Consider the following 26,299-nt stretch of genomic DNA (forward strand, 5'->3'; position numbering starts at 1 on the left):
TGGTTGGGAAATGACCACATTTCAATAGTCAAATCATCGTCACAACCTGACATTGAATAAATGTTGTCAAAAAGCATGTTGTTTCAACGTTGTATTTGTGTTGTAGAATATTGGTTGGGAAATTACCAAAAATAAATGGTCAAATCAACGTCACAACCAGACATTGATTAAACGTAGTCAAACAGCATGTTGTTTCAAAGTTGTATTTGTGTTGTGGAATATTGGTTGGAAAATGACCAAATTTCAATAGTGAAATCAACGTCAGAACCCAACATTGATTAAACGTCAGCAAAAAGCATGTTGTTTCAACGTTGTATTCGTGTTGTAGAATATCGGTTGGGAAATGACCACATTTCAATAGTCAAATCATCGTCACAACCTGACATTGAATAAATGTTGTCAAAAAGCATGTTGTTTCAACGTTGTATTTGTGTTGTAGAATATTGGTTGGAAAAATTACCAAAAATTAATGATCAAATCAACGTCCGAACCCAACATTTATTAAACGTTGTCAAAAAGCATGTTGTTTCAATGTTGTATTTGTGTTGTAAAATATTGGTTGGGAAATGAGCACATTTCAATGGTCAAATCATTGTCACAACCTGACATTGAATGAATGTTGTCAAAAAGCATGTTGTTTCAACGTTGTATTTGTGTTGTAGAATATTGGTTGGGAAATTACCAAAATTCAATGGTCAAATCAACGTCCGAACCCAACATTGATTGAACGTTGTCAAAAAGCATGTAGTTTCAACGTATTTGTGTTGTAGAATATTGGTTGGAAAAATGACCAAAAATCAATGGTCAAATCAACGTCGGAACCCAACATTGAATACATTTCGTCATAAAACATGTTGTTTCAACGTTGTATTTGTGTTGTGGAATATTGGTTGGGAAATGACCAAAATTCAATGGTCAAATCATTGTCACAACCAGACATTGATTAAACGTAGTCAAAAAGCATGTTGTTTCAACGTTGTATTTGTGTTGTAGAATATTGGTTGGAAAAATTACCAAAAATCAATGATCAAATCAACGTCCGAACCCAACATCGATTAAACGTCGTCAAAAAGCATGTTGTTTCAACGTTGTATTTGTGTTGTAGAATATTGGTTGGAAAATGACTAAATTTCAATAGTGAAATCAACGTCAGAACCCAACATTGATTAAACGTCGTCAAAAAGCATATTGTTTCAAAGTTGTATTTGTGTTGTGAAATATTGGTTGGAAAATGACCAAATTTCAATAGTGAAATCAGCGTCAGAACCCAACATTGATTAAACGTCGTCAAAAAGCTTGTTGTTTCAACGTTGTATTTGTGTTGTAGAATATTGGTTGGGAAATGACCAAAATTCAAAAGCATGTTGTTTCAACGTTAGGTTTGAGTTTCTCCACATCAGGACCTAATTCAACAAGTTCTCAATGTTGGTTTAATGTCTTGTGCCTGCTGGGTGCCCGGACTGACCGGCGAGATCCAATGGGTTCCCATCCCTACTCGCTATATATACGCTTATGCTACACTTCCATTATCATTTGTCGACCTAATATCAAAGTATCGATACTTTACACAGTTTCTCTGCAAAAAATTTTGAGTGCTGAGAAAGAAAGATTGAATGCATTTCAGGTTTTGGTTGAATCAACGTTGATATTGGGTCACCTTGCAATGCCATCGACAGTGAATACACTTTCATGACAGAAAATTCCCCAAAAATGTCAACAGTGATGGTATTTGAATGTAAAGTGGCAGCATCCGCAAATCTTATGATTGTAATCCCTCAAAGAGATGCAAATGAGAGTGGCAGCGAATAATTAGTCGTGTTTATCAGGATTCCAGCAGGCCTTTAGTGATAGTATGCAAATGTTTGGGCTAAATGGATTGTCATTCAGTTGACGAGATGCTTTTTACCCTCATGGGAGTTTTAAGTATTGTTCCAAAGTCATTTCACTATAGTACACTATAGTGGACTTTTTCTTTAAAAAAAAAGTTTTCCAAAGTTAGCGTTAGGTACAATATCCTTTTTGCCAGCTTTTTGTCACAGTATGTACAAGCAAAACCAGCAGGCACATTAAAGGTGCAGTAATTATGACAAAATGAACATACAGTTTAGGGATGTACAAACCCCAAAACCAGTGAAGTTGGCACATTGTGTAAATGGTAAACAAAAACAGAATACTGTCATGTCTGTGTAATCATGTTTTGTTTTAGTCATGTTTTGTTTTAGTTATTGGACTCTTTAGTTTATGTCTTTTCACTCCCTTGTCTTGTTTCCATGATTACCCATTAGTTTCACCTGTTCCACGTTTGGACTCATTGTGCACTCTTGTTTGTCACCATAGCAACCCATTAGTTTTCACCTGTCACGTCACGCACCTGTTTCACGTTTTGAGTCACGCACCTGTTTTCGTTAATCATGTCTGTAGTATTTAAGTTCATTGTTTTCAGTTTGTCTTTCTGGTGACATCCCACATTTATGCTCTGCACATTTCTGACACTTTTTTCATGTCCATCGTTCACGCTGCTCCTTTTGTCCATGCCAAGTAAGTTTTGTTAGCCAAGTTGTTTCTCCGCCACTGTGCGTGCTTTTCGTTTGTACTTTTTTTGATTAGTTTAAATAAATATGTTCTCACATTCCCGTCTCGCCCGAGCCAACTTTCCGTTGCCTTCTAGAAAAACTAAACCCCAGGACCAAGTCTTGACAAATACAATGATTTGCAAATCCTTTTCAACTTATATTCAGTTGAATAGACTGCAAAGACAAGATACTTAATGTTCCAACTGATAAACGTAATTTTTTTTTTGCAAATAATCATTAGCTTATAATTTAATGGCAGCAACACATTGCAAAAAAGTTGGCACTGGGGTATTTTTACCACTGTGTTACATGGCCTTTCCTTTTAACAACACTCAGTAAATGTCTGGGAACTGAGGAGACCAATTTTTGAAGCTTTTCAGGTGGAATTCTTTCCCATTCTTGCTTGATGTACAGCTTAAGTTGTTCAACAGTCCGGGGTCTCCGTTTTCGTATTTTGGCCACACATTTTCAATGGGAGACAGGTCTGGACTACAGGCAGGCCAGTCTAGTACCCACACTCTTTTACTATGAAGCCAAGCTGTTGTAACATGTGGCTTGGCATTGTCTTGCTGAAATAAGCAGGGGCGTCCATGATAACGTTGCTTGGATGGCAACATATATTGTTCCAAAACCTGTATGTACCTTTCAGCATTAATGGCACCTTCACAGATGTGTGAGTTACCCATGCCTTGGGCACTAATACACCCCCATACCATCACAGATGGTTCTTTTCCTCTTTGTTCCGCAGGACACAACATCCACAGTTTCCATAAACAATTTGAAATGTGGACTCGTCAGACCACAGAACAATTTTCCACTTTGCATCAGTCAATCTTATATGAGCTCAGGCCCAGCGAAGCCGGCGGCGTTTCTGGGTGTTGTTGGCTTTGCATAGTAGAGTTTTAACTTGCACTTACAGATGTAGCGACAAACTGTAGTTACTGACAGTGGATTTCTGAGGTGTTCCTGTGCCCATGTCGGTTTTTGATGCAGTACTGCCTGAGATATCGAAGGTCACGGGCATTCAATGTTGGTTTTCGGCCTTGCCGCTTACGTGCAGTGATTTCTCCAGATTCTCTGAACCTTTTGATGATATTACGGACCGTAGATGGTAAAATCCCTAAATTCCTTGCAATATAGCTGGTTGAGAAATATTGTTCTTAAACTGTTTGACAATTTGCTCACACATTTGTTCACAAAGTGGTGACCCTAACCCCATCCTTGTTTGTGAATGACTGAGCGTTTCATGGAAGCTGCTTTTATACCCAATCATGGCACCCACCTGTTCCCAATTAGCCTGTTCACCTGTAGGATGTTCCAAATAAGTGTTTGATGAGCATTCCTCAACTTTATCAGTCTTTTTTGCCACTTGTGCCAGCTTTTTTGAAACATGTTGCAGGCATCAAATTCCAAATGAGCTAATATTTGCACAAAAATAACAGTTTTCCAGTTTGGACGTTAAGTATCTTGTCTTTGCAGTCTATTCAGTCGAATATAGGTTGGAAAGGATTTGCAAATCATTGTATTCTGTTTTTATTTACAATTTACACAACGTGCCAACATCACTGGTTTTGGGGTTTGTAACTAGGGCGATATCAGGAGTGTATGATGTGTAGCCGTAATTAGGAAGTATTGATTCTGTAAGTAATGTACTTATGACACACCTGCTGTTTGATTGTAACATGCTTCAAAGTCGTCATTTTCATTATATTTTAATCGTTTTTGATACTACAGGTTGATTGGCAACACTAAATTGGCCCTAGTGTGTGAATGTGAGTGTGAATATTGTCTGTCTATCTGTGTTGGCCCTGTGATGAGATGGCGACTTGTCCAGGGTGTACCCCGCCTTCCGCCCGAATGCAGCTGAGATAGGCTCCAGCACCCCCCGCGACCCCAAAAGGGACAAGCGGTAGAAAGTGGATGGATGGATGGATAGTTTTTGATACTCTATTCAGGGTAAAACAAGTTTAATAAACGGTAACCTGTAATTGGATGTTTAAAAAAAAGGTAAAAGGTTAAACAAAGGTCAGGAGAAGGCAAGAGAAGGTAAGAAAAAAGGTAAATAGAAGGACCAAGTTAGAATTAAAGCTGCAAGCAGCGATGGACGGGACCGACTTTGACGGCACATAAAATCCAAACCGGAGCAGTAATTAAAACTCTTTGGTCAACTTTTAATCAGAAGGGTTCAATCTCTCTCCTGTGCTAGTTTGATGCCGACATGACAAACGCGCTCAGAGGAGATAATGTTTGAAAAAAGGTGACCGGTTTTTACAAAACTTTTGTTTTGAAGGGGGAATTGCAAACTTCCTGTTGATTTTTGCTGGGGGCTGTCAATATATGAAATGTAGGTCTAAATGAGACCTACATAGAGGTTTTTGTTTCATGTCTCTAAGACATTCTTACTGGAAGTTGCAGGCAGTTTTGTCTGTGTTTTCTTCCGAGGAGCAGTTGTGTCTGTGTTTTCTTCCTAGGGGGCGCTAGAGTGCAATTTTGAGTTTTGGGGTTGGGTTTTTTATTAGATCGCAATTTTTGCCAGTCCTAATGTGTGTGTTCAGTTTGGTGAGTTTTGACGCATGTTAAGGGGGTCAAATTACAGCTCAAAGAGGCAAAAGTGACTGTTTTTAGTAAACTTTTGTTTTGAAGGGGGAATTGCCAACTTCCTGTAGATTTTTGCTAAAGGGTGTCAATGTATGAAATCTAGGTCTAAATTAGACCTACATAGAGGTGTTTCATGTCTCTACGACATTCCTACCGGAAGTTACAAGCAGTTTTGTCTTTGTTTTTTCCTAGGGGGCACTAGAGCGCAATTTTGAGTTTTGGGGTTTGGTTTTTTTATAAGTTCGCAATTTTCGCCAGTCCTGATTTGTGTGTCAAATATGGTGAGTTTTGAAGCATGTTACGGGGGTCAAATTACAGCTCAAAGAGGCGGCGGAATAATAATAATAAAACCTTACAATAACAATAGGGTCCTCTGTCCCAAAGGGACATTGCGGTCCCTAATAAGCTACATTAAAGGTAAAATAAGGTAAAAATTTAAATAGAATGTAAATCCCTAGATGAACTGTACAGTGCCAGGTGCCTCAAAAAGGCCCAAAACATCATGAGGGACCCATCTCCCCCTGGACATAAACTTTTTGAACTGCTGCACTCGGGAAGGAGATACAGGACAATAAAATGCCGGAAAAACAGACTCAAGAACACTTTTTAACCGAGAGAAATAGTGTCGCTGAACACAAGACGACAATAATGACTGTGCATGTGAGCTGTGTGCTTGCTATTTTTATGTATTTTATGTATTTTTATCTATTTATCTATGTTCTTATGGTTTTATGTGTTATGAATTTGCACTAAATTAGTTATGCTTACAATTTTGTTGTACAATGTACAATGACAATAAAGATATATTATATTATATTATATTCTATAAAAGGTAAAATAAGGTAATTAAAAGGTAAAACAAGTTAAATAAAAGTTAAAATATGGTAAATTAAGGTATAGGGTAAATCGAAGGTTGCGCCCTAGAAAGTGTTAATACTGTAAGTATTCTACTTATTATGCACCAGCTGTTTGATTGTAAGGTGCACCTTAGTTGTATTTTTCATTAACACATTTGGAGGTGCTGAAATCGCCATTTAAAATAGCTAATGCTAAATCAGTCGCATGTCAATAGCAAAGTTCATGAGATCTCATGAACAAGGGTAGAAAATATTCTCCTAACAGGTGCAAAAACAGACATACAGTTAAAGTTAACTTTAACTGTATGTTAAAGTACCAATGATTGTCACACACACACTAGGTGTGGTGAAATGTGTCCTCTGCATTTGTCCCCTTGTTCACCCCCTGGGAGGTGAGGGTAGTGATTTAACCCCTAATTCCAACCCTTGATCTTGAGTGCCAAGCAAGGAGGTAATGGGTCCCATTTTTATAGTCTTTGGTATGACTCGGCCTGGGGTTTGAACTCACGACCTACCGATCTCAGGGCGGACACTCTAACAACAAGGCCACTGAGCAGGTCAATTATTGGGTAGCAACACCTTGTATCCTTTGACCGTGTAGTCCTCGAACTAAAACGTCCTGTCTCCATTGTCCTTGTCTTGCAGTTCTCTTGCCTGACTCTGGAGATCGAACCATGGGGCGTGGACCGACCGTGTTGGTTATGCGCTTCAGTCCAGGAAGTCGGCTCAAGGAGACCTGGCTTCTGAATCACTGAGGAAAAACTTCAAGGAGCCCTCTCAGCTGCCCACTTGACACGGGGATCTGATATTGCTATCTTCGGCCGGGAGCTTAAATCTCATCCATTTTCGACATTTGAGCTACTCGGGAGGAAAAAACACGGATATTTCCATGACCATGATATGCGGACGATAATATCCAGCAGATACAATTTACAAAACTAATCAAATGGTTTTGACACCCTAAGGACTTCTATCCTATTGCCTGCTGGTGCTTTCTGTGATCCTCCACAATGAATCCAAGCAGCTTCTTTGGGCAAGCGGTCCTGCTGCTAAGTACTGTCCTGGGCCAGAGTGTGGGATTAGAGTTTACCGGCTCCGAGGGTCAGTGGGCTCGGTACCTGCGCTGGGACGCCAGCACCAGAAGCGACCTGACCTTTCAGTTCAAGACATCCCAGTCCGAAGGCCTCGTCATGTACTTCGACGACGGCGGATACTGCGACTTCCTGCTCCTCACCTTGACCAGGGGTAGGATGCAGCTTCTCTTCAGCATCGACTGCGCCGAGACCACCATCATGTCAGACAAGATGGTCAACGACAGCCGTTGGCATTTTGCAGCCATCAACAGGCATAACTTGCGGACCGGCTTGGCGGTGGACGGCCTGACCAAGACGGCGGAGGTGCGTCCTCAGAGGCAGTTCATGAAGATCGTCAGTGACCTTTTCCTGGGTGGGCTGCCGGGGGACATACGCACATCCGCCATCACTCTGCCCTCCGTCCGCGAGCTTCCGCCATTCCAGGGGATCATCACGGACCTCAGCTACGGGAGTAAGCTGCCCACGCTCATCAACAGTCAGAAAGTGCGCTTGGAAATGTTGGGCCTTTGCACCGAGAACCCGTGTGAGAACGGCGGGATCTGCTCGCTGGCAGATGGAGAAACCTATTGTGACTGCTCCAGAACTGGATTTGTAGGGCGACACTGCACTGAAGGTAAGCGGGCCGGACCCCACAATAAGTGTCCCAATACTTTTGTCAAGTTGTAGTCCTAAGTGTCCCAATACTTTTGTCCAGTGTAGGTGTCCCAATACTTTTTTTCCAGTGGTAGTCCTAAGTGTCCCAATACTTTTGTCCAGTTTTAGTCCTAAGTGTCCAAATACTTTTGTCTAGTGGTAGTCCGCAGTGTCCCAATACTTTTGTCCAGTTTTAGTCCTAAGTGTCCCAATACTTTTGTCCAGTTTTCGTCCTAAGTGTTCCAATACTTTTGTCAAGTGTTAGTCCCAAGTGTCCCAATGCTTTTGTCCAGTTTACGTCCCAAGTGTCCCAATACTTTTGTCCAGTTTTAGTCCTAAGTGTCCCAATACCTTTCTCCCGTGGTAGTCCGAAGTTTCCCAATTTTTATGTCAAGTTTTAGTCCTAAGTGTCCCAATACTTTTGTCAAGTTTTAATCCTAAGTGTCCCAATACTTTTGTCCAGTTTTGTTCCTAAGTGTCCCAAAACTTTTGTCCAGTTTTAGTCCTAAGTGTCCCAATACTTTTGTCCAGTTGTAGTCCTATGTGTGCCAATACTTTTGTCCAGTGTAAGCGTCCCAATACTTTTGTCCAGTGGTAGTCCTAAGTGTCCCAATACTTTTGTCAAGTTTTAGTCCCAAGTGGCTCAATACTTTTGTCCAGTGGTAGTCCTAAGTGTCCCAATACTTTTGTCTACTTTTGGTCCGAAGTGTCCCAATACTTTTGTTCAGAGGTAGTCCTAAGTGTCCCAATACTTTTGTCAAGTTGTAGTCCTAAGTGTCCCAATACTTTTGTCCAGTGTAAGTGTCCCAATCTGATGACTCCAACGGGACTTAACAGGAGAAGTCTTTGAACGTCCTTGCTCCCGACTTGTGCAAGGTCTTTCTTTTCATCCAAAAATAACTTTTCATGGTCAAACTGTACGTCATAAATAAATAAAAAATAGCATTCTTAGCTGTCGTCCAAGTAGGACTGCAACGATTAATCGATTAAACCGAATAATTTGGTTAGAAAAAGAGCTTTGCCTGGTTCAGTCCTCCAAACCTCACTCTCATCCGGGTCACGGCACCACCCTAACTTGCCTGGTTCATTCCCTGCTTTCATTCCGACATGGGGGACGAGTGTGCTAGCTACTGAGCTAAAAGTCATAGCCCTTAACATGTCAGAGAGTGAGGCCTCCGTTAAACTCACCTCTCTAAACCTCACTCTCATCCGGGTCACGGCACCGCTGCAACCCGCCTGGTTCGGTCCCTGCTTTTCTGTTCCGCCCTGGACTCAAACTCATTTGGCATGAGAGACGAGCGGGAAAAAGCCAGAGTTCTTAAAGTTGTCAGCGAGTGAGGTTTAGCCAACATACACACGGCCCAGCCTCCGTTCCCTAAAATACGCATGGAGGCTATGAAGTGTGTTATATCTGAATACAAATGATCTGATAGATTAGTCGATTACTAAAATAATCGATCGCTGCAGCCCTACATTCAAGTGTTGAACATGTTCAAAACAATTGATGAGAGTACGAGCGCCAGATCTAAGTAATTCTCACGTAACGATAATTTCGGCGCCATATCCCCCTGCCCCATAAGTACTTTTCATTGGACAGTGGCAAATTGACATGTTGTACACGGAACAAAACACAATGAAATGTTATTTCCATAATTGTTTTTGATGTTGCAGCAACTCATCATGCAAACTGCAAAACAAAAGAGTATTCATTTAGAAAAGGTCAAATACAAGCGACACGACTCACCGACAGTTCTGCTCCAATATGTTTTGAATAATTATGGAATATTTTTATCAACCAATTTGCAGCTCAGATTACTCGAAATATGTTGTACTTGTGTTTGCTCTCAGCATCATTGATGTTTCTGTTTCTGTTTAATAGCCAATCCGTAATTTAAAAGATGCATCATATATATATATATATATATATATATATATATATATATATATATATATATATATATATATATATATGTCTTAATAAGGTTATCCAAAAAATAGTGCTCGATACCGTAGTAGAGCGCAATATATGTATGTGTGGGAAAAAAATCACAAGACTACTTCATCTCTACAGGCCTGTTTCATGAGGGGTTACCTCAATCATCAGGAGATCTCCTGATGATTGAGGTAACCCCTCATGAAACAGGCCTGTAGAGATGAAGTAGTCTTGTGATTTTATTCCCACACATACATATATATATATATATATATATATATATATGTATATGTATATGTGTATATATATATATATATATATATATATATATATATATATATATATATATATATGTATGTATGTATGTATGTATGTGTATATATATATATATATATATATATATATACATATATATATATATATATATACACAGATATATGTATGCAGATATATATGTATATATATATATATAAATATATATATATATATATACAGATATATGTATGCAGATATATATGTATATATATGTGTACATATACACAGATACATATATACACATATATATACATATATATGTACTGTATATACATATATATATATATAAATACATACATTATGCGTTTATGTATGTATGCATAAATGTGTATATGTATGTATGCATATATGTATGTATGCATATATGTATATATGCATGTATGCATATATGTATATATGTATGTATATACAGTATGTGCATATATGTATGTATGTCTATACAGTATGTACATTTGTGTTTATATAAATATATATACATACACACACACACACACACACACACACACACACACACAATAGTTCACTATTTCATGTTTTTGTAATCATTGCAACTGTCCTTATTTGTCTGCAATCATTAGGGGTGTCCCGATTTTTCATTGGTTGTAAGGCTGTTTAAATTAATCAGAGGTAACGCGAATTGAAGACGAACAATTTATTATAAATAAAAGATAAAGTGCAAAACATACTGATGCCAGCGCTGCAGAGAGGACCGTAAAGCCTCCTTACATGATTTAGTCCACCTTGGCCTGCCGCGCTCTGGATCGAAACCAAAAGTTAACTTAACGCGTTTGTGTGTGTGTGTGTGTGTGTGTGTGTGTGTGTAGCTCCCCGCACCTGGTACATCATGACACCATTAAAACTAGAGAGAATAATACGTGCGTGTGTGTGCGTGGACAAGAAACAGGGCGAAATCGTTGTGTTTATCTCATCTTGCAAAACGTAGGCCAAAGCTAGTAACTTCTAAAGCGTCCCATTTTGCCCAAAAGTGGGAAAATATTAACCTTAACATGGAGACAACCGACTTATGCGGTCTTCAAATTGAAGTGGGGTGGTCGTTAGTTTTTGGCGGCACCGAGTAGTCAGTCGTAAGTTGTTTGATGCTGACACGTTTGGTGCGGACACGTTTGTTACTGGATAATTTCTAATACACTTCCGCTTTGTATGTGTAAGTAATATGCAACTGTAATGATATGATAATTGTTCCTATTGACAAATGTGCTGTTTTGCACTGCAATGTTATTTATTTATCTCGGAATGTTTAGCTTGTGGGCTTTTGTGTGCTGAGCTGTTGTGTAGCCGCTAGCTCCTAGTAGCCTATAACCTACCATGTTTACCTTTTGTCAATGACTTGACTAAAGAACCAGGCACCAACTTTGTGTTCTTATTGGAGGACATTCACGCGATGCAGGACTGCTTGTATCGGACATTTTGATGCATTTTGAGCCGATACATGTTGTTTTTTTTGCCGATATCCAATATCAATATGGGTTTGGGACACCCCTAATGAACAATGGTATTTATAGAGATTTTTATGATTCATTATTTGGTGCAGAGACAATTCCGGATGACTTGTTTTTAGTGCAGGTCTGTATTTTCCAAACAATGTTGTTTTTTTCCCCCACCCTCCACGAAAATTGACTCAGCTCCTGCAAGGACGTGCAGGGACTTGAAGGTACAAAATGTTTGGATGAGCGATAACTTCATTTCCTCCTTTTCTGTGCCAGGATTGTCTGTTTTTATGGTGGGGGGGGGAGTTTGAGGGCGATACCACTCTTTGATACGGTATTATGTCCACGGGTTTGACCAGCACGTGTGATATCACGCAGGGGCCCATTTGTAAGTGGCTACTGGTGCCTTTCCAGGAAAGGCCATTTTTTCTGTGAGCTTGGCGAAGAATATTTGATGTGCTCCCATCTTTCTAATGCCGACTGATGCCAAGAGTAGTGTGATTAATTGCTTCTTTTGAGTTACGACAAGAAAAATGTACATCACGACCAAAGGGACTACATCAGAGGGATCTCGCAGTACATGGCGAGCTGCTGGTTTCATGTGGGGGGGGGGGTAAATGAAAAACTGTGCAAACAGAATCATGTTGACTTTCCTCCTCTGTTGACCTATTCTTGCCAGTCTAAATCAGACTAGCCCCGCTCCCGGGGGGGGAATAAATCATCAGGGGAATGCTCACTGAATGCTACTTAAGTGCAATCAAGGCACACTTTTTCTGCTTATTAAAGGTCAAAATGCTCATTTTTTTGGTAATTTTGTCCATCATCCACAATCTTTATGTAGGACAAAAACGCGTCTTTCCGTTTTCTGTGAATTCGAAATAGTGAAAGGTTGTTTGCCTTAGGCTATTATTTTGCCTCGGGCTGCAAGGATTAATCGACTGATTCGGTGAGAGAAAAGCTTCGATTTATATTATTTTGCTTTGATTCATTGTTTGAGTTTAACCAAAAAAAATTTAATAAAATGTGGACCGCATAAAAGAAGGTAAAATAAGTAAAATAGAAGGTAACGGGTAAATTGAATGTAAAAGAAAGTAAAGATAAATGAAGGTCAATAGAAGGCAAGGGAAGGTAGAAAAAAGGTAAATAGAAGGAAAAGATTAAATAAGTGGTAAGAAAAGGTAAAGGGTAAGCTGGGGTTGAAATAAGCTAAATAATATGTAAAAAACGATTTAAAAAAGTTAAATACAATGTAAATAAAAGTAAAATAAGTTAATTAAAAGGTAAACAAAAGGCCAAACAAGTTCAATAGAAGGTAAAAGATGGTACAAAAAGGTATAGGGTAAATTGAAGTTAAATAGAAGGTATAATACAGTGTAATAAAAAGTAAAATCAAGTGTCAATTGAAGTCAAAAGAAGATTAATACAAGGTAAATATAAAGTAAAACATGGTAAATAAAAGGAAAAAAAGGTCATTAGAAGGGATGAATAAGGGGTAAATGAAGGTGAATAGAAGGTAATTATGAGTTAAAAGAAGAAAACATAGAAGGTAAAAAAAGGTGATAAAATATAAAATAAGGTGAAAAGAGGGTAAATATAAGCTAAAAAATGTTAGAAAAAAACCGATAAAATAAGGTGAAAAGAAGGTACATAGAAGGTAATTATTAATGAAAATACATATAATTTATACATTTTGTGTGTATTAATAAATGTTCATTGTTTAATTTATTGCAACATTTGAAAATGAGCAGATTTTTATAACTGTAGGACAAAAACACGTCTTTCCGTTTTCTGTGAATTCGAAATTGTGAAAGGTTGTTTGCCTTACGCTATTATTTTGCCTCGGGCTGCAAGGATTAATCGACTGATTCGGTGAGAGAAAAGCTTCGATTTATATTATTTTGTTTTGATTAATTGTGTGAGTGTAACCAAAAAAATAAAAATAAAATGTGGACCGCATAAAAGAAGGTAAAACAAGTGAAATAGAAGGTAAATTGAATGTAAAAGAAGGTAAAAGTAAATGAAGGTCAATAGAAGGCAAGGGAAGGTAGAATAAGGGTGAATAAGTTTAAATGAAGGTGAATAGAAGGTAATTATGAGTTAAAAGAAGAAAACATAGAAGGTAAAAGAAGGTAAATAAAATATAAAATAAGGTGAAAAGAGGGTAAATATAAGCTAAAAAATGTTAGAAAAACACGATAAAATAAGGTGGAAAGAAGGTACATAGAAGGTAATTATTAATGAAAATACATGTAATTTATACATTTTGTGTGTATTAATAAATGTTCATTGTTTAATTTATTGCAACATTTGAAAATGAGCAGATTTTTATAACTGTAGGACAAAAACACGTCTTTCCGTTTTCTGTGATTTCGAAATAGTGAAAGGTAGTTTGCATTAGGCTATTATTTTGCCTCGGGCTGCAAGGATTAATCGACTGATTCGGTGAGAGAAAAGCTTCGATTTATATTATTTTGCTTTGATTCATTGTTTGAGTCTAACCAAAAAAAATATATAAAAAATCTGGACCGCATAAAAGAAGGTAAAACAAGTGAAATAGAAGGTAACGGGTAAATTGAATGTAAAAGAAGGTAAGGGTAAATGAAGGTCAATAGAAGGCAAGGGAAGGTAGAAAAAAGGTAAATAGAAGGAAAGAGTTAAATAAATGGTAAGACAAGGTAAAGGGTAAGCTGGAGTTGAAATAAGCTAAATAATATGTAAAAAATGATTTAAAAAAAGTTAAATACAATGTAAATTAAAAGTAAAATAAGTTAATTAAAAGGTAAACAAAAGGTCAAACAAGTTCAATAGAAGGTAAAAGATGGTACAAAAAGGTATAGGGTAAATTGAAGTTAAATAGAAGGTAAAATACAGTGTAATAAAAAGTAAAATCAAGTGTCAATTGAAGTCAAAAGAAGATTAATATAAGGTAAATATAAAGTAAAACATGGTAAATAAAAGGAAAAAAAGGTCATTAGAAAGGATGAATAAGGGGTAAATGAAGGTGAATAGAAGGTAATTATGAGTTAAAAGAAGAAAACATAGAAGGTAAAAGAAGGTAAATAAAATGTAAAATAAGGTGAAAAAAGGGTAAATATAGGCTAAAAAATGTTAGAAAAAAAACGATAAAATAAGGTAAAAAGAAGGTGCATAGAAGGTAATTATTAATGAAAATACATATAATTTATACATTTTGTGTGTATTAATAAATGTTCATTGTTTAATTTATTGCAACATTTGAAAATGAGCAGATTTTTATAACTGTAGGACAAAAACACGTCTGTCCGTTTTCTGTGATTTCGAAATAGTGAAAGGTTGTTTGACCTATCCTTGCCAACGGGTAAATTGAATGTAAAAGAAGGTAAGGGTAAATGAAGGTCAATAGAAGGCAAGGGAAGGTAGAAAAAAGGTAAATAGAAGGAAAGAGTTAAATAAATGGTAAGACAAGGTAAAGGGCAAGCTGGAGTTGAAATAAGCTAAATAATATGTAAAAAATGATTTAAAAAAAGTTAAATACAATGTAAATTAAAAGTAAAATAAGTTAATTAAAAGGTAAACAAAAGGTCAAACAAGTTCAATAGAAGGTAAAAGATGGTACAAAAAGGTATAGGGTAAATTGAAGTTAAATAGAAGGTCAAATACAGTGTAATAAAAAGTAAAATCAAGTGGGAAAAAGGTCAATTGAAGTCAAAAGAAGATTAATATAAGGTAAATATAAAGTAAAACATGGTAAATAAAAGGAAAAAAATGTCTTTAGAAGGGGTGAATAAGGGGTAAATGAAGGTGAATAGAAGGTAATTATGAATTAAAAGAAGAAAACATAGAAGGTAAAAGAAGGTAAATAAAATATAAAATAAGGTGAAAAGAGGGTAAATATAAGCTAAAAAATGTTAGAAAAACACGATAAAATAAGGTGAAAAGAAGGTACATAGAAGGTAATTATTAATGAAAATACATATAATTTATACATTTTGTGTGTATTAATAGATGTTCATTGTTTAATTTATTGCAACATTTGAAAACGAGCAGATTTTTATAACTGTAGGACAAAAACACGTCTTTCCGTTTTCTGTGAATTCGAAATTGTGAAAGGTTGTTTGCCTTAGGCTATTATTTTGCCTCGGGCTGCAAGGATTAATCGACTGATTCGGTGAGAGAAAAGCTTCGATTTATATTATTTTGCTTTGATTCATTGTTTGAGTGTAACCAAAAAAAAATTAATAAAATGTGGACCGCATAAAAGAAGGTAAAACAAGTAAAATAGAAGGTAACGGGTAAACAGAAAGTAAAAGAAGGTAAAGGTATACATGAAGGTCAATAGAAAGCAAGGGAAGGTAAAAAAAAAAAGGTAAATAGAAGGAAAAAGTTAAATAAATGGTAAGACAAGGTAAAGGGTAAGCTGGAGTTGAAATAAGCTTAATAATATGTAAAAAAGGATTAAAAAAAGTTAAACACAATGTAAATTAAAAGTAAAATAAGTTAATTAAAAGGTAAACAAAAGGTCAAACAAGTTAAATAGAAGGTAAAAGATGGTACAAAAAGGTGTAGGGAAGTTGAAGTTAAATAGAAGGTAAACTACAGTGTAATACAAAGTAAAATCAAGTGGGAAAAGGTCAATTGAAGTCAAAAGAAGATTAATATAAGGTAAATATAAAGTAAAATATGGTAAATAAAAGGAAAAAGAAGGTAATTAGAAGGGGTGAATAAGGGGTATATGAAGGTGAATAGAAGGTAATTATGAGTTAAAAGAAGAAAACAGAAGGAAAAAGAAGGTAAATAAAATATAAAATAAGGTGAAAAGAGGGTAAATATAGGCTAAAAAATGTTAGAAAACGATAAAATAAGGTGAAAATAAGGTACATAGAAGGTAATTATTAATGAAAATACATATAATTTATACATTTTGTGTGTATTAATAAATGTTCATTGTTTAATTTATTGCAACATTTGAAAATGAGCAGATATTTATAACTGTAGGACAAAACACAAAACACTTTGATTCATTGTGTGAGTGTAACCAAAAAAAAAAAAAAAAGATCTGGACCGCATAAAAGAAAGTAAAACAAATGAAATAGAAGGTAACAGGTAAATTGAATGTAAAAGAAGGTAAAGGTGAAGGTCAATAGAAGGCAAGGGAAAGTAGAAAAAAGGTAAATAGAAGGAACAAGTTAAATAAATGGTTAGACAAGGTAAAGGGTAATCTGGAGTTGAAATAAGATAAAAATTATGTAAAAAAAAAGGTTTAAAAAAAAGTTAAATACAATGTAAATTAAAAGTAAAATAAGTTAATTAAAAGGTAAACAACAGGTCAAACAAGTTAAATAGAAGGTAAGAGATGGTACAAAAAGGTATGAAGTAAATCAAAGTTAATTACAAGGTAAAAGACAGTGTATAGAAGGCAAAAGACGGTAATAAAAAGTAAAAGCAAGTGGAAAAAGGTCAATTGAAGTCAAAAGAAGATTAGTATAAGATAAATATAAAGTAAAATATGGTAAATAAAAGGAAAAAGAAGGTAATTAAAAGGAGTGAATAAGGTGTAAATGAAGGTGAATAGAAGGTAATTATGAGTTAAAATAAGAAAACATATTAGGTAAAAGAAGGTAAATAAAATATAAAATAAGGTGAAAAGAGGATAAATATAAGCTAAAAAATGTTTTAAAAACCCGATAAAAAAAGGTGAAAAGAAGGTACATAGAAGGTAATTATTAATGAAAATACATATAATTTATACATTTTGTGTGTATTAATAAATGTTCATTGTTTAATTTATTGCAACATTTGAAAACGAGCAGATTTTTATAACTGCTGTGCAATTATTATATATTATATGATATTATCACATTTTTGAGTCTCAACTACAGTTGCAAGTCCACAACATTAGATGGCAGTAGTGTATAGTTTTTTTGTTTTTTTTTGTTGCGCCCTAAAAAGTGTTAATACTGTAAGTTCTGCACTTATTACACATCAGCTGTTTGACTGTAACGTGCATTAATTGTACTTTTCATGAACACATTTGGAGGTGTTGAAGTCGCCACGTAAAATCGCCAACGCTAAATCAGTAGCATGTCAACAGCAAAGCCAATGTATATTCGCGTCAAGCTAGCGCATTTTTGGAAAAAGCGGAGCCTTACTTTTCTCACGTCGGAGCAGTTCTTTTGAAGTCAATTTCTTTGTTGGCATTGCAACATTATAGAGCAGGGGAGTCAAACTCATTTTAGCTCAGGGGCCGCATCAGAGAAAAATGTATTCCCACGTGGGCCGGACGGGGAAAATCATGGCATGATAACTTAAAAATACAACGACGACAACTTCAGATTGTTTTCTTTGTTTTACTTTGGCCCGAAATAGAACAAGCACATTCTGAAAATGTAAATATCGCAAATAATCCTCTTGACAAAACACTTCAAGTTTCAGAAAATTCAGAGGAAAAAAAATGGTGCAGTTTTAAAAATACCACCATGAAGAACACAATGAATTTAGACTTAATGTCAGTGTGTCTACAAAGCAATTCAACTTTAAGCCACAGCCCATCTAAGATTGAACAAAAACAAAATAAAGCATCAATAAAAACGCTTCTATGTATCAACTACCTCATTTGTGATTACCACTGTTCAGTTTCTGTAAATTCGCTTGTATAACCCATTTCCCTTGGGTGGACACATTTAGAACAGCAGTTTCTTTAGTTTAAAAATGCAGCTCAATTTTACACTCGGCATACTCGTCTCGCGGGCCGGATTGAACCTGTTTGCGGGGCCTGAATCGGCCCACGGGCCGCATGTTTGACATCCCTGACCTAGAGGTAGTTTGGCTGAGTCCGCTCTCAGTGCTGCTGGAGTGATTGATTGATTGATTGAGACCTTTATTAGTAGACTGCACAGTACAGTACATATTCCGTACAATTGACCACTAAATGGTAACACCCGAATAAGTTTTTCAACTTGTTTAAGTCGGGGTCCACGTTAATCAATTCATGGTAATGAATCGTGCATCTCTATCCTCCTTCAAAACCGCACTAAAACAACACCTCCAGGCAATTTCAACCCTTGACTAACACCCTCCCCCCACCACATCCCACCTCCCCGGATTGTAAATAACCAAATGTAAATAATCAAATGTATTTCTAATGTATATACCGCATTTTTCGGAGTATAAGTCGCACCGGAGTATAAGACGCACCTGCCGAAAATGCATAATAAAGAAGGGAAAAAACGTATATAAGTCGCATTTTTGGGGGAAATTTATTTGATAAAACCCAACACCAAGAATAGACATTTGAAAGGCAATTTAAAATAAATAAAGAATAGTGAACAACAGGCTGAATAAGTGTACGTTATATGAGGCATAAATAACCAACTGAGAACGTGCCTGGTATGTTAATGTAACATATTATGGTAAGAGTCATTCAAATAACTATAACATATAGAACATGCTATACGTTTACCAAACAATCTGTCACTCCTAATCGCTAAATCCCATGAAATCTTATACGTCTAGTCTCTTACGTGAATGAGCTAAATAATATTATTTGATATTTTACGGTAATGTGTTAATAATTTCACACATAAGTCGCTCCTGAGTATAAGTCACACCCCCAGGCCAAACTATGAAAAAAACTGTGACTTATAGTCCGAAAAATGCGGTACTTGTTCTTATGCTATCTGAACTCACTATGTTCTCTGCTCGCTGTACATATCCTACCAAGTCAGACCTACACTGTTTCAATGCCCATTTCTCGGATGATGCAATTGTTGATGACTGAAGTGCTGTTATCAACCAAACCCTCCTCATCCCACCCCCCGGATTGTAAATAATGTAAATAATTCAATGTATATACTCTGATGATTAACTTGGGTGATGACTGTATTATGCTGATAGTATATATTTGTACCATGAATTGATTTACGTGGACCCCGACTTAAAGGGGAACATTATCACCAGACCTATGTAAGCGTCAATATATACCTTGATGTTGCAGAAAAAAGACCATATATTTTTTTAACCGATTTTCGAACTCTAAATGGGTGAATTTTAGCGAATTAAACGCCTTTCTATTATTCGCTCTCAGAGCAATGATGTCACAACGTGACGTCACATCGGGAAGCAATCCGCCATTTTCTAAAACACCGAGTCCAATCAGCTCTGTTATTTTCCGTTTTTTCGACTGTTTTCCTTACCTTGGAGACATCATGCCTCGTCGGTGTGTTGTCGGAGGGTGTAACAACACGAACAGGGACGGATTCAAGTTGCACCAGTGGCCCAAAGATGCGAAAGTGACAAGAAATTGGACGATATTTGTTCAAAATACGAGGGTGTGGGGAAAGCCGACGAAAACGGTCAGTCGTTTGTTCCGCACACTTTACCGACGAAAGCTATGCTACGACAGAGATGGCAAGAATGTGTGGATATCCTGCGACACTCAAAGCAGATGCATTTCCAACGATAAAGTCAAAGAAATCTGCCGCCAGACCCCCATTGAATCTGCCGGAGTGTGTGAGCAATTCAGGGACAAAGGACCTCGGTAGCAGGGCAAGCAATGGCGGCAGTTTGTTCCCGCAGACGAGCGAGCTAAACCCCCTGGATGTCTTGGCTCACACCGTCCCTTATGCCACCGAAGATGGTCAAGAGAAGAATATCGACCCTAGCTTCCCTGGCCTGCTGACATCAACTCCAAAACTGGACAGATCAGCTTTCAGGAAAAGAGAGCGGTTGAGGGTATGTCTACAGAATATATTAATTGATGAAAACTTTATTCATTACTCGCGGTTTTACGTAAATTATTATACATAAACTGTGTTTACCAATAATTTAGATTAAAAACATTACAACACAAACACATACCAATCGTTGGTTAGAAGGCGATCGCCGAATTCGTCCTCGCTTTCTCCCGTGTCGCTGGCTGTCGTGTCATTTTTGTCGGTTTCGCTTGCATACGGTTCAAACCGATATGGCTCAATAGCTTCAGTTTCTTCTTCAATTTCGCTTAAGCCGCTGAAATCCGAGTCTGAATCCGAGCTAATGTCGCTATACCTTGCTGTTCTATCCGCCATGTTTGTTTGTTTTGGCATCACTATGTGACGTCACAGGAAAATGGACGGGTGTATATAACGATGGTTAAAATCAGGCACTTTGAAGCTTTTTTTAGGGATATTGCGTGATGGGTAAAATTTTGAAAAAAAACTTCGAAAAATAAAATAAACCACTGGGAACTGATTTTTAATGGTTTTAACCCTTCTGAAATTGTGATAATGTTCCCCTTTAAACAAGTTGAAAAATGTATTCGGGTGTTACCATTTAGTGGTCAATTGTACGGAATATGTACTGAACTGTGCAATCTACTAATACAAGTTTCAATCAATCAATCAATCAATCAATCAAAAGCCAAGTAAGGAGTCGGCAACCGAGCGTGACCCCCGGCCACTGTAACTTGGCACCGCTTGGATTTTACGTAGGACCGCTGGGATTTAGTCGGTGCCAAAAAGTACCAGGTACGAAATTTTTTAAAAAAAGCTGTTTTTTACTATTTAGAATGCACAACATCGGTAAAAAAAAAGTGTGTTTTCGTCCAAAGATATCCAAAAAAGTGCCGTTTTTTTGTATTCCTGCTGAAGCTAAGCCGAAGAAGAAGAGCTTAAAACCCAAGCGCTTGCCCCGCGGCCTTGTTGGCAACAGCACGCGATGTGCTGGTTGCGAGGCAGCGGAGCGGCACCACCGGACTCGTCCCCTTTCCGCTGCGTCCCACTTTCTCCGAGCGCTCCACGCAGGAGGTCCATCCGTCTAATAAACCCCCAAAGAGGCTGACAGGCGACCGATGATATCCTCGGGTTGAAACAAGAGCGCGGTTACGATTATCCCGGACAGCTCGCACAAGGATGGCCGTATCGCTACACGTGTAATTGGACACTAAAAAATACAATCCCTGCTTTTCTTACAACTCCAGTCCCAGTTCCTCCTGGTGGATTGGCATGATGGCGCTCACGCTGACCTCGCCTTCTGCCTCCCATTAACTGATGTGGCTGACTGTTGATTATGCAACAGAGACGGGGAGCCATAATTAGGAGGGTAATGAGAACAGAGATGGCTAATTTGTCCGTCTAATGCCTCCGCAAACACCGCCGCCAACACATGCTGCCGATAAATGACAGGGTTCTTCAACAGGGGGATCCGCGAATCCTCTGGGGGTCTGCGGAGGTACTGCGGGTGGGGTCGGGGAGTTTTCATACTCATTCCGCTACGGATGGGTGTCCGGCGGTTTTTATGGGCACCGACCAAATTACAACAATACAACATAATTAAAAAGGAAAAGGGTGGAGTGCCATCTCCGGGTTGGGGAGGAGACCCTGCCCCAAGTGGAGGAGTTCAAGTACCTCGGAGTCTTGTTCACGAGTGAGGGAAGAGTGGATCGTTTGATCGACAGGCGGATCGGTGCGGCATCTTCAGTAATGCGGACGCTGTATCGATCCGTTATGGTGAAGAAGGAGCTGAGCCGGAAGGCAAAGCTCTCAATTTACCGGTCGATCTACGTTCCCATCCTCACCTATGGTCATGAGCTTTGGGTTATGACCGAAAGGACAAGATCACGGGTACAAGCGGCCGAAATGAATTTCCTCCGCCGGGTGGCAGGGCTCTCCCTTAGAGATAGGGTGAGAAGCTCTGTCATCCGGGGGAAGCTCAAAGTAAAGCCGCTGCTCCTCCACATCGAGAGGAGCCAGATGAGGTGGTTCGGGCATCTGGTCAGGATGCCACCCGATCGCCTCCCTCGGGAGGTGTTTAGGGCACGTCCGACCGGTAGGAGGCCACGGGGAAGACCCAGGACACGTTGGGAAGACTATGTCTCCCGGCTGGCCTGGGAACGCCTCGGGATCCCCCGGGAGGAGCTGGACGAAGTGGCTGGGGAGAGGGAAGTCTGGGCTTCCCTGCTTAGGCTGCTGCCCCCGCGACCAGACCTCGGATAAGCGGAAGAAGATGGATGGATGGATGGATAACATAATTAAGTCGTTTTTTTCACACGTTCTCTGTGTTCTGTATTGTCGCATACCGTATTATTCGGAGTATAAGTTGCTCCGGAGTATAAGTCGCACCGGCCGAAAATGCATAATAAAGAAGGGAAAAAACATATATAAGTCGCACTGGAGTCGCATTTTTGGGGGAAATTTATTTGATAAAACCCAACACCAAGAATAGACATTTGAAAGTGGTTAAAGCGGCGGGGAAAATTACAAGGACGATACTCCCAGAGATGAGTGCCATGTACACAACTCGCTGCCTAAAGCGAGTACACGACATCCTGAAGGACAGATACCACCCAGCACATGGCCTCTTCAACCTGCTACCCTCTGGAAGGAGGTATAGATCGATTCGCGCCAGGACCACCAGAATGTCTCACAGTCTGTATCCCCAGGCTGTGAGACTGCTAAATGAACAGCCTGCTCCTTTGCTGCCCCGGACCATCTTATTACCTCACTCTTCACCACCTCAATAATTGTGCTCTGGACATTGCATTACTGCAACATTAACGTAACACCCAACAGACGTCCCTCTTATCGCGATCTTCCTGACAATGCTAAAATGTAAACTATTGTCAACCTGCACATCAATGCAGTTTCTATGCCGCTGGACAAAGCTCAAACAAAATCTCGTTGACATGTATGACTTAAGTGTTATTATGACAATGACAATAAAGGAATTGATTGATTGAAAGGCAATTTAAAATAAATAAAGAATAGTGAACAACAGGCTGAATAAGTGTACGTTATATGAGGCATAAATAACCAACTGAGAACGTGCCTGGTATGTTAACGTAACATATTATGGTAAGAGTCATTCAAATAACTATAACATATAGAACATGCTATACGTTTACCAAACAATCTGTCACTCCTAATTGCTAAATCCCATGAAATCTTATACATTTATTCTCTTACGTGAATGAGCTAAATAATTTTATTTGATATTTTACGGCAATGTGTTAATAATTTCACACATAAGTCGCTCCTGAGTATAAGTCGCACCCCCGGCCAAACTATGAAAAAAACTGCGACTTATAGTCCGAAAAATACGGTATTTCTTATCAGGTGCATTCAGGCACCCCCTGAATTATAAGCATCAACATTCCAATACAATTAAGTTATTTTTTGTGATCACACTCAATGTTTAGTATTGTTGCATATTTCATATTTTTGAATGTATGACTTAGTTATCATTTCATTTATATAATTTAAAAAATTCAATTTTGTCTATTCAACAACAATGTCGCACAATTCCGTAATAATTACCTTTTTTTTTTACTGTTTATTAAGGGTGCCAGAAAAAAATATTCACATCCAAATAGTGATTCACATTTACGACGATTTTGATTCGATTATGTGTTCAAGAATTGATTTTTAAAAAGAGGCTTTTTCAACTATCTTCACAGTGATTGAGGTGCATTCACAAAGCCCAGGAATTATGAAAATCAACATTACAACACAATTAAGTAGCTTTTTTCAAATGTTCTCTGTGTTCTGTATTGTTGCATATTTATTATCAGGTGCACTCAGGAACCCCCGGAATTATAAGCATCAACATTCCAATACAATTAAGTTATTTTTTTGTGATCATACTCAATGTTTAGTATTGTTGCATATTTCATATTTTTGAATATCTGACTTAGTTATCATTTCATTTATATAATTTTAAAAATAAAATTTCGTCTATTCAACAACAATGTCGCACAATTCCGTAATAATTTACTTTTTTTTTTACTGTTTAACAAGGGTGCCGGAAAAAAATATTCACATCCAAATAGTGATTCACATTTACGACGATTTTGAATCGATTATGTGTTCAAGAATTGATTTTTAAAACGACGTTTTTTCAACTATCTTCACAGTGATTGAGGTGCATTCACAAACCCCAGGAATTATGAAAATCAACATTACAACACAATTAAGTAGCTTTTTTCAAATGTTCTCTGTGTTCTGTATTGTTGCATATTTATTATCAGGTGCACTCAGGAACCCCCGGAATTATAAGCATCAACAATTCCAATACAATTAAGTTATTTTTTGTGATCATACTCAATGTTTAGTATTGTTGCATATTTCATATTTTTGAATGTATGACTTAGTTATCATTTCATTTATATAATTTTAAAAATAAAATGTTGTCTATTCAACAACAATGTCGCACAATTCCGTAATAATTAACTTTTTTTTTTACTGTTTAACAAGGGTGCCGGAAAAAAATATTCACATCCAAATAGTGATTCACATTTACGACGATTTTGAATCGATTGTGTTCTAGAATTGATTTTTAAAACGACGTTTTTTCAACTATCTTCACAGTGATTGAGGTGCATTCACAAAGCCCAGGAATTATGAAAATCAACATTACAACACAATTAAGTAGCTTTTTTCAAACGTTCTCTGTGTTCTGTATTGTTGCATATTTCTTATTTTTTAATGTATGACTTAGGTATCATTTAATTTATATAATTTAAATATTTCAATGTCGTCTATTCAACAAGAATGTCGCACAATTCCGTAATAATAAACTTTTTTTTTTCTTTATTTTAACCAAAATTGAAAATGTCCCATTTTTTAAGTAACGGTTCAGGCACTGTTTAATAGGAATGCCGGAAAAAAATTATTCACATCCACATTGTGATTTATATTTATGACAATTTTGAATCGCTTATAAATTTTGAAGAATTTTAAATAGGCGTTTTTCAGACAATCTTTGCAGTGATGAGGTGCATTCACGAACCCCCAGGAATTGTGAGCATCAACATTACAACACAATTAAGTCGTTTTTTTTACACGTTCTCTGTGTTCTGTATTCCTGTATATTTCTTATTTTTTAATGTATGACTTAGGTATCATTTAATCTATATAATTTAATTATTTCAATTTTGTCTATTTTACGTGAATGTCGCACAATTGCAAGTTTTTCTTTTTTAAGTAACAGTTCGGGGACTGTTTAACAGGGTTACCAAAAAAAATGATTCATATCACAATTTGTATTTACGACAATTTTAAATCAGTTAAAAATGTTCAAGAAAATACTTTTAAGAAGTCGTTTTTCGACTATCTTTGCGGTGAATGAGGTGCATTCAAGAACCCCCGGAATCATAAGCATCAACATTACAACACAATTAAGTTTGTTTTTTTTATCATACTCAATGTTTAGTCTTGCTGCATATGCATGACTTAATTATCATTTCATTTATGTAATTTAAATATTTAAATTGTGTCTATTTAACAAGAATGTTGCACAATTCCGTAATAATAAACTTTTTTTTCTTCTTTTTTTTTAATTACCAAAATTGCATATTTTCCATTTTTTAAGTAACGGTTCAGGCACTGTTTAATAAAGGTGCCAGAAATAATTATTCACATCCAAATCGTGATTCATATTTATGACAATTTTGAATCGATTATAAATTTTGAAGAATTTTAAATAGCCGTTTTTTAGACAATTTTTGCGGTGATTGAGGTGCATTCACGAACCCCCAGAATTATAAGCATCAACATTCTCTGTGTTCTGTATTGCTGTATATTTTTTGGCATAGGTATCATTTAATTTATATAATTTAAATATTTCAATTTCATCTATTCTACGTGGATGTCGCACATTTGCAAGTTTTTCTTTTTTAAGTAACAGTTCGGGCACTGTTTAACAGAGTTGGCTAAAAAAAAAAAGAGTCATATCGCAATTGATATTTACGACAATTTCAAATCAGTTAAAAAGTTCAAGAAATTACTTTTAAGAAGTTGTTTTTTGACTATATTTGCGGTAAATTGAGGTGCATTCAGGAACCCTCGGAATTATAAGCATCAACATTACAACACAATTATTATTATTTTCTATCATA

At 37.1% G+C, this 26,299-nt stretch overlaps 1 protein-coding gene across 10 annotated transcripts in view; it reads left to right on the forward strand.

The window, feature by feature from the left end:
• nrxn3b (neurexin 3b) overlaps positions 1-26,299 on the forward strand; it is a 1,114,596-nt gene that overhangs the window by 182,519 nt on the left and 905,778 nt on the right. For all 10 annotated transcript variants that reach the window (XM_061987032.2, XM_061987031.2, XM_061987039.2 and 7 more), the window contains exon 2: positions 6,674-7,735. In XM_061987032.2, coding sequence (XP_061843016.1) covers positions 7,039-7,735 — 697 coding nt within the window. In that variant the 5' untranslated portion in view covers positions 6,674-7,038. The remainder of the gene's footprint in view (positions 1-6,673; positions 7,736-26,299) is intronic.

The sequence above is a fragment of the Nerophis lumbriciformis genome, linkage group LG26, assembly GCF_033978685.3.
Source record: "Nerophis lumbriciformis linkage group LG26, RoL_Nlum_v2.1, whole genome shotgun sequence".
NCBI classification, from domain to species: Eukaryota; Metazoa; Chordata; class Actinopteri; order Syngnathiformes; family Syngnathidae; genus Nerophis; species Nerophis lumbriciformis.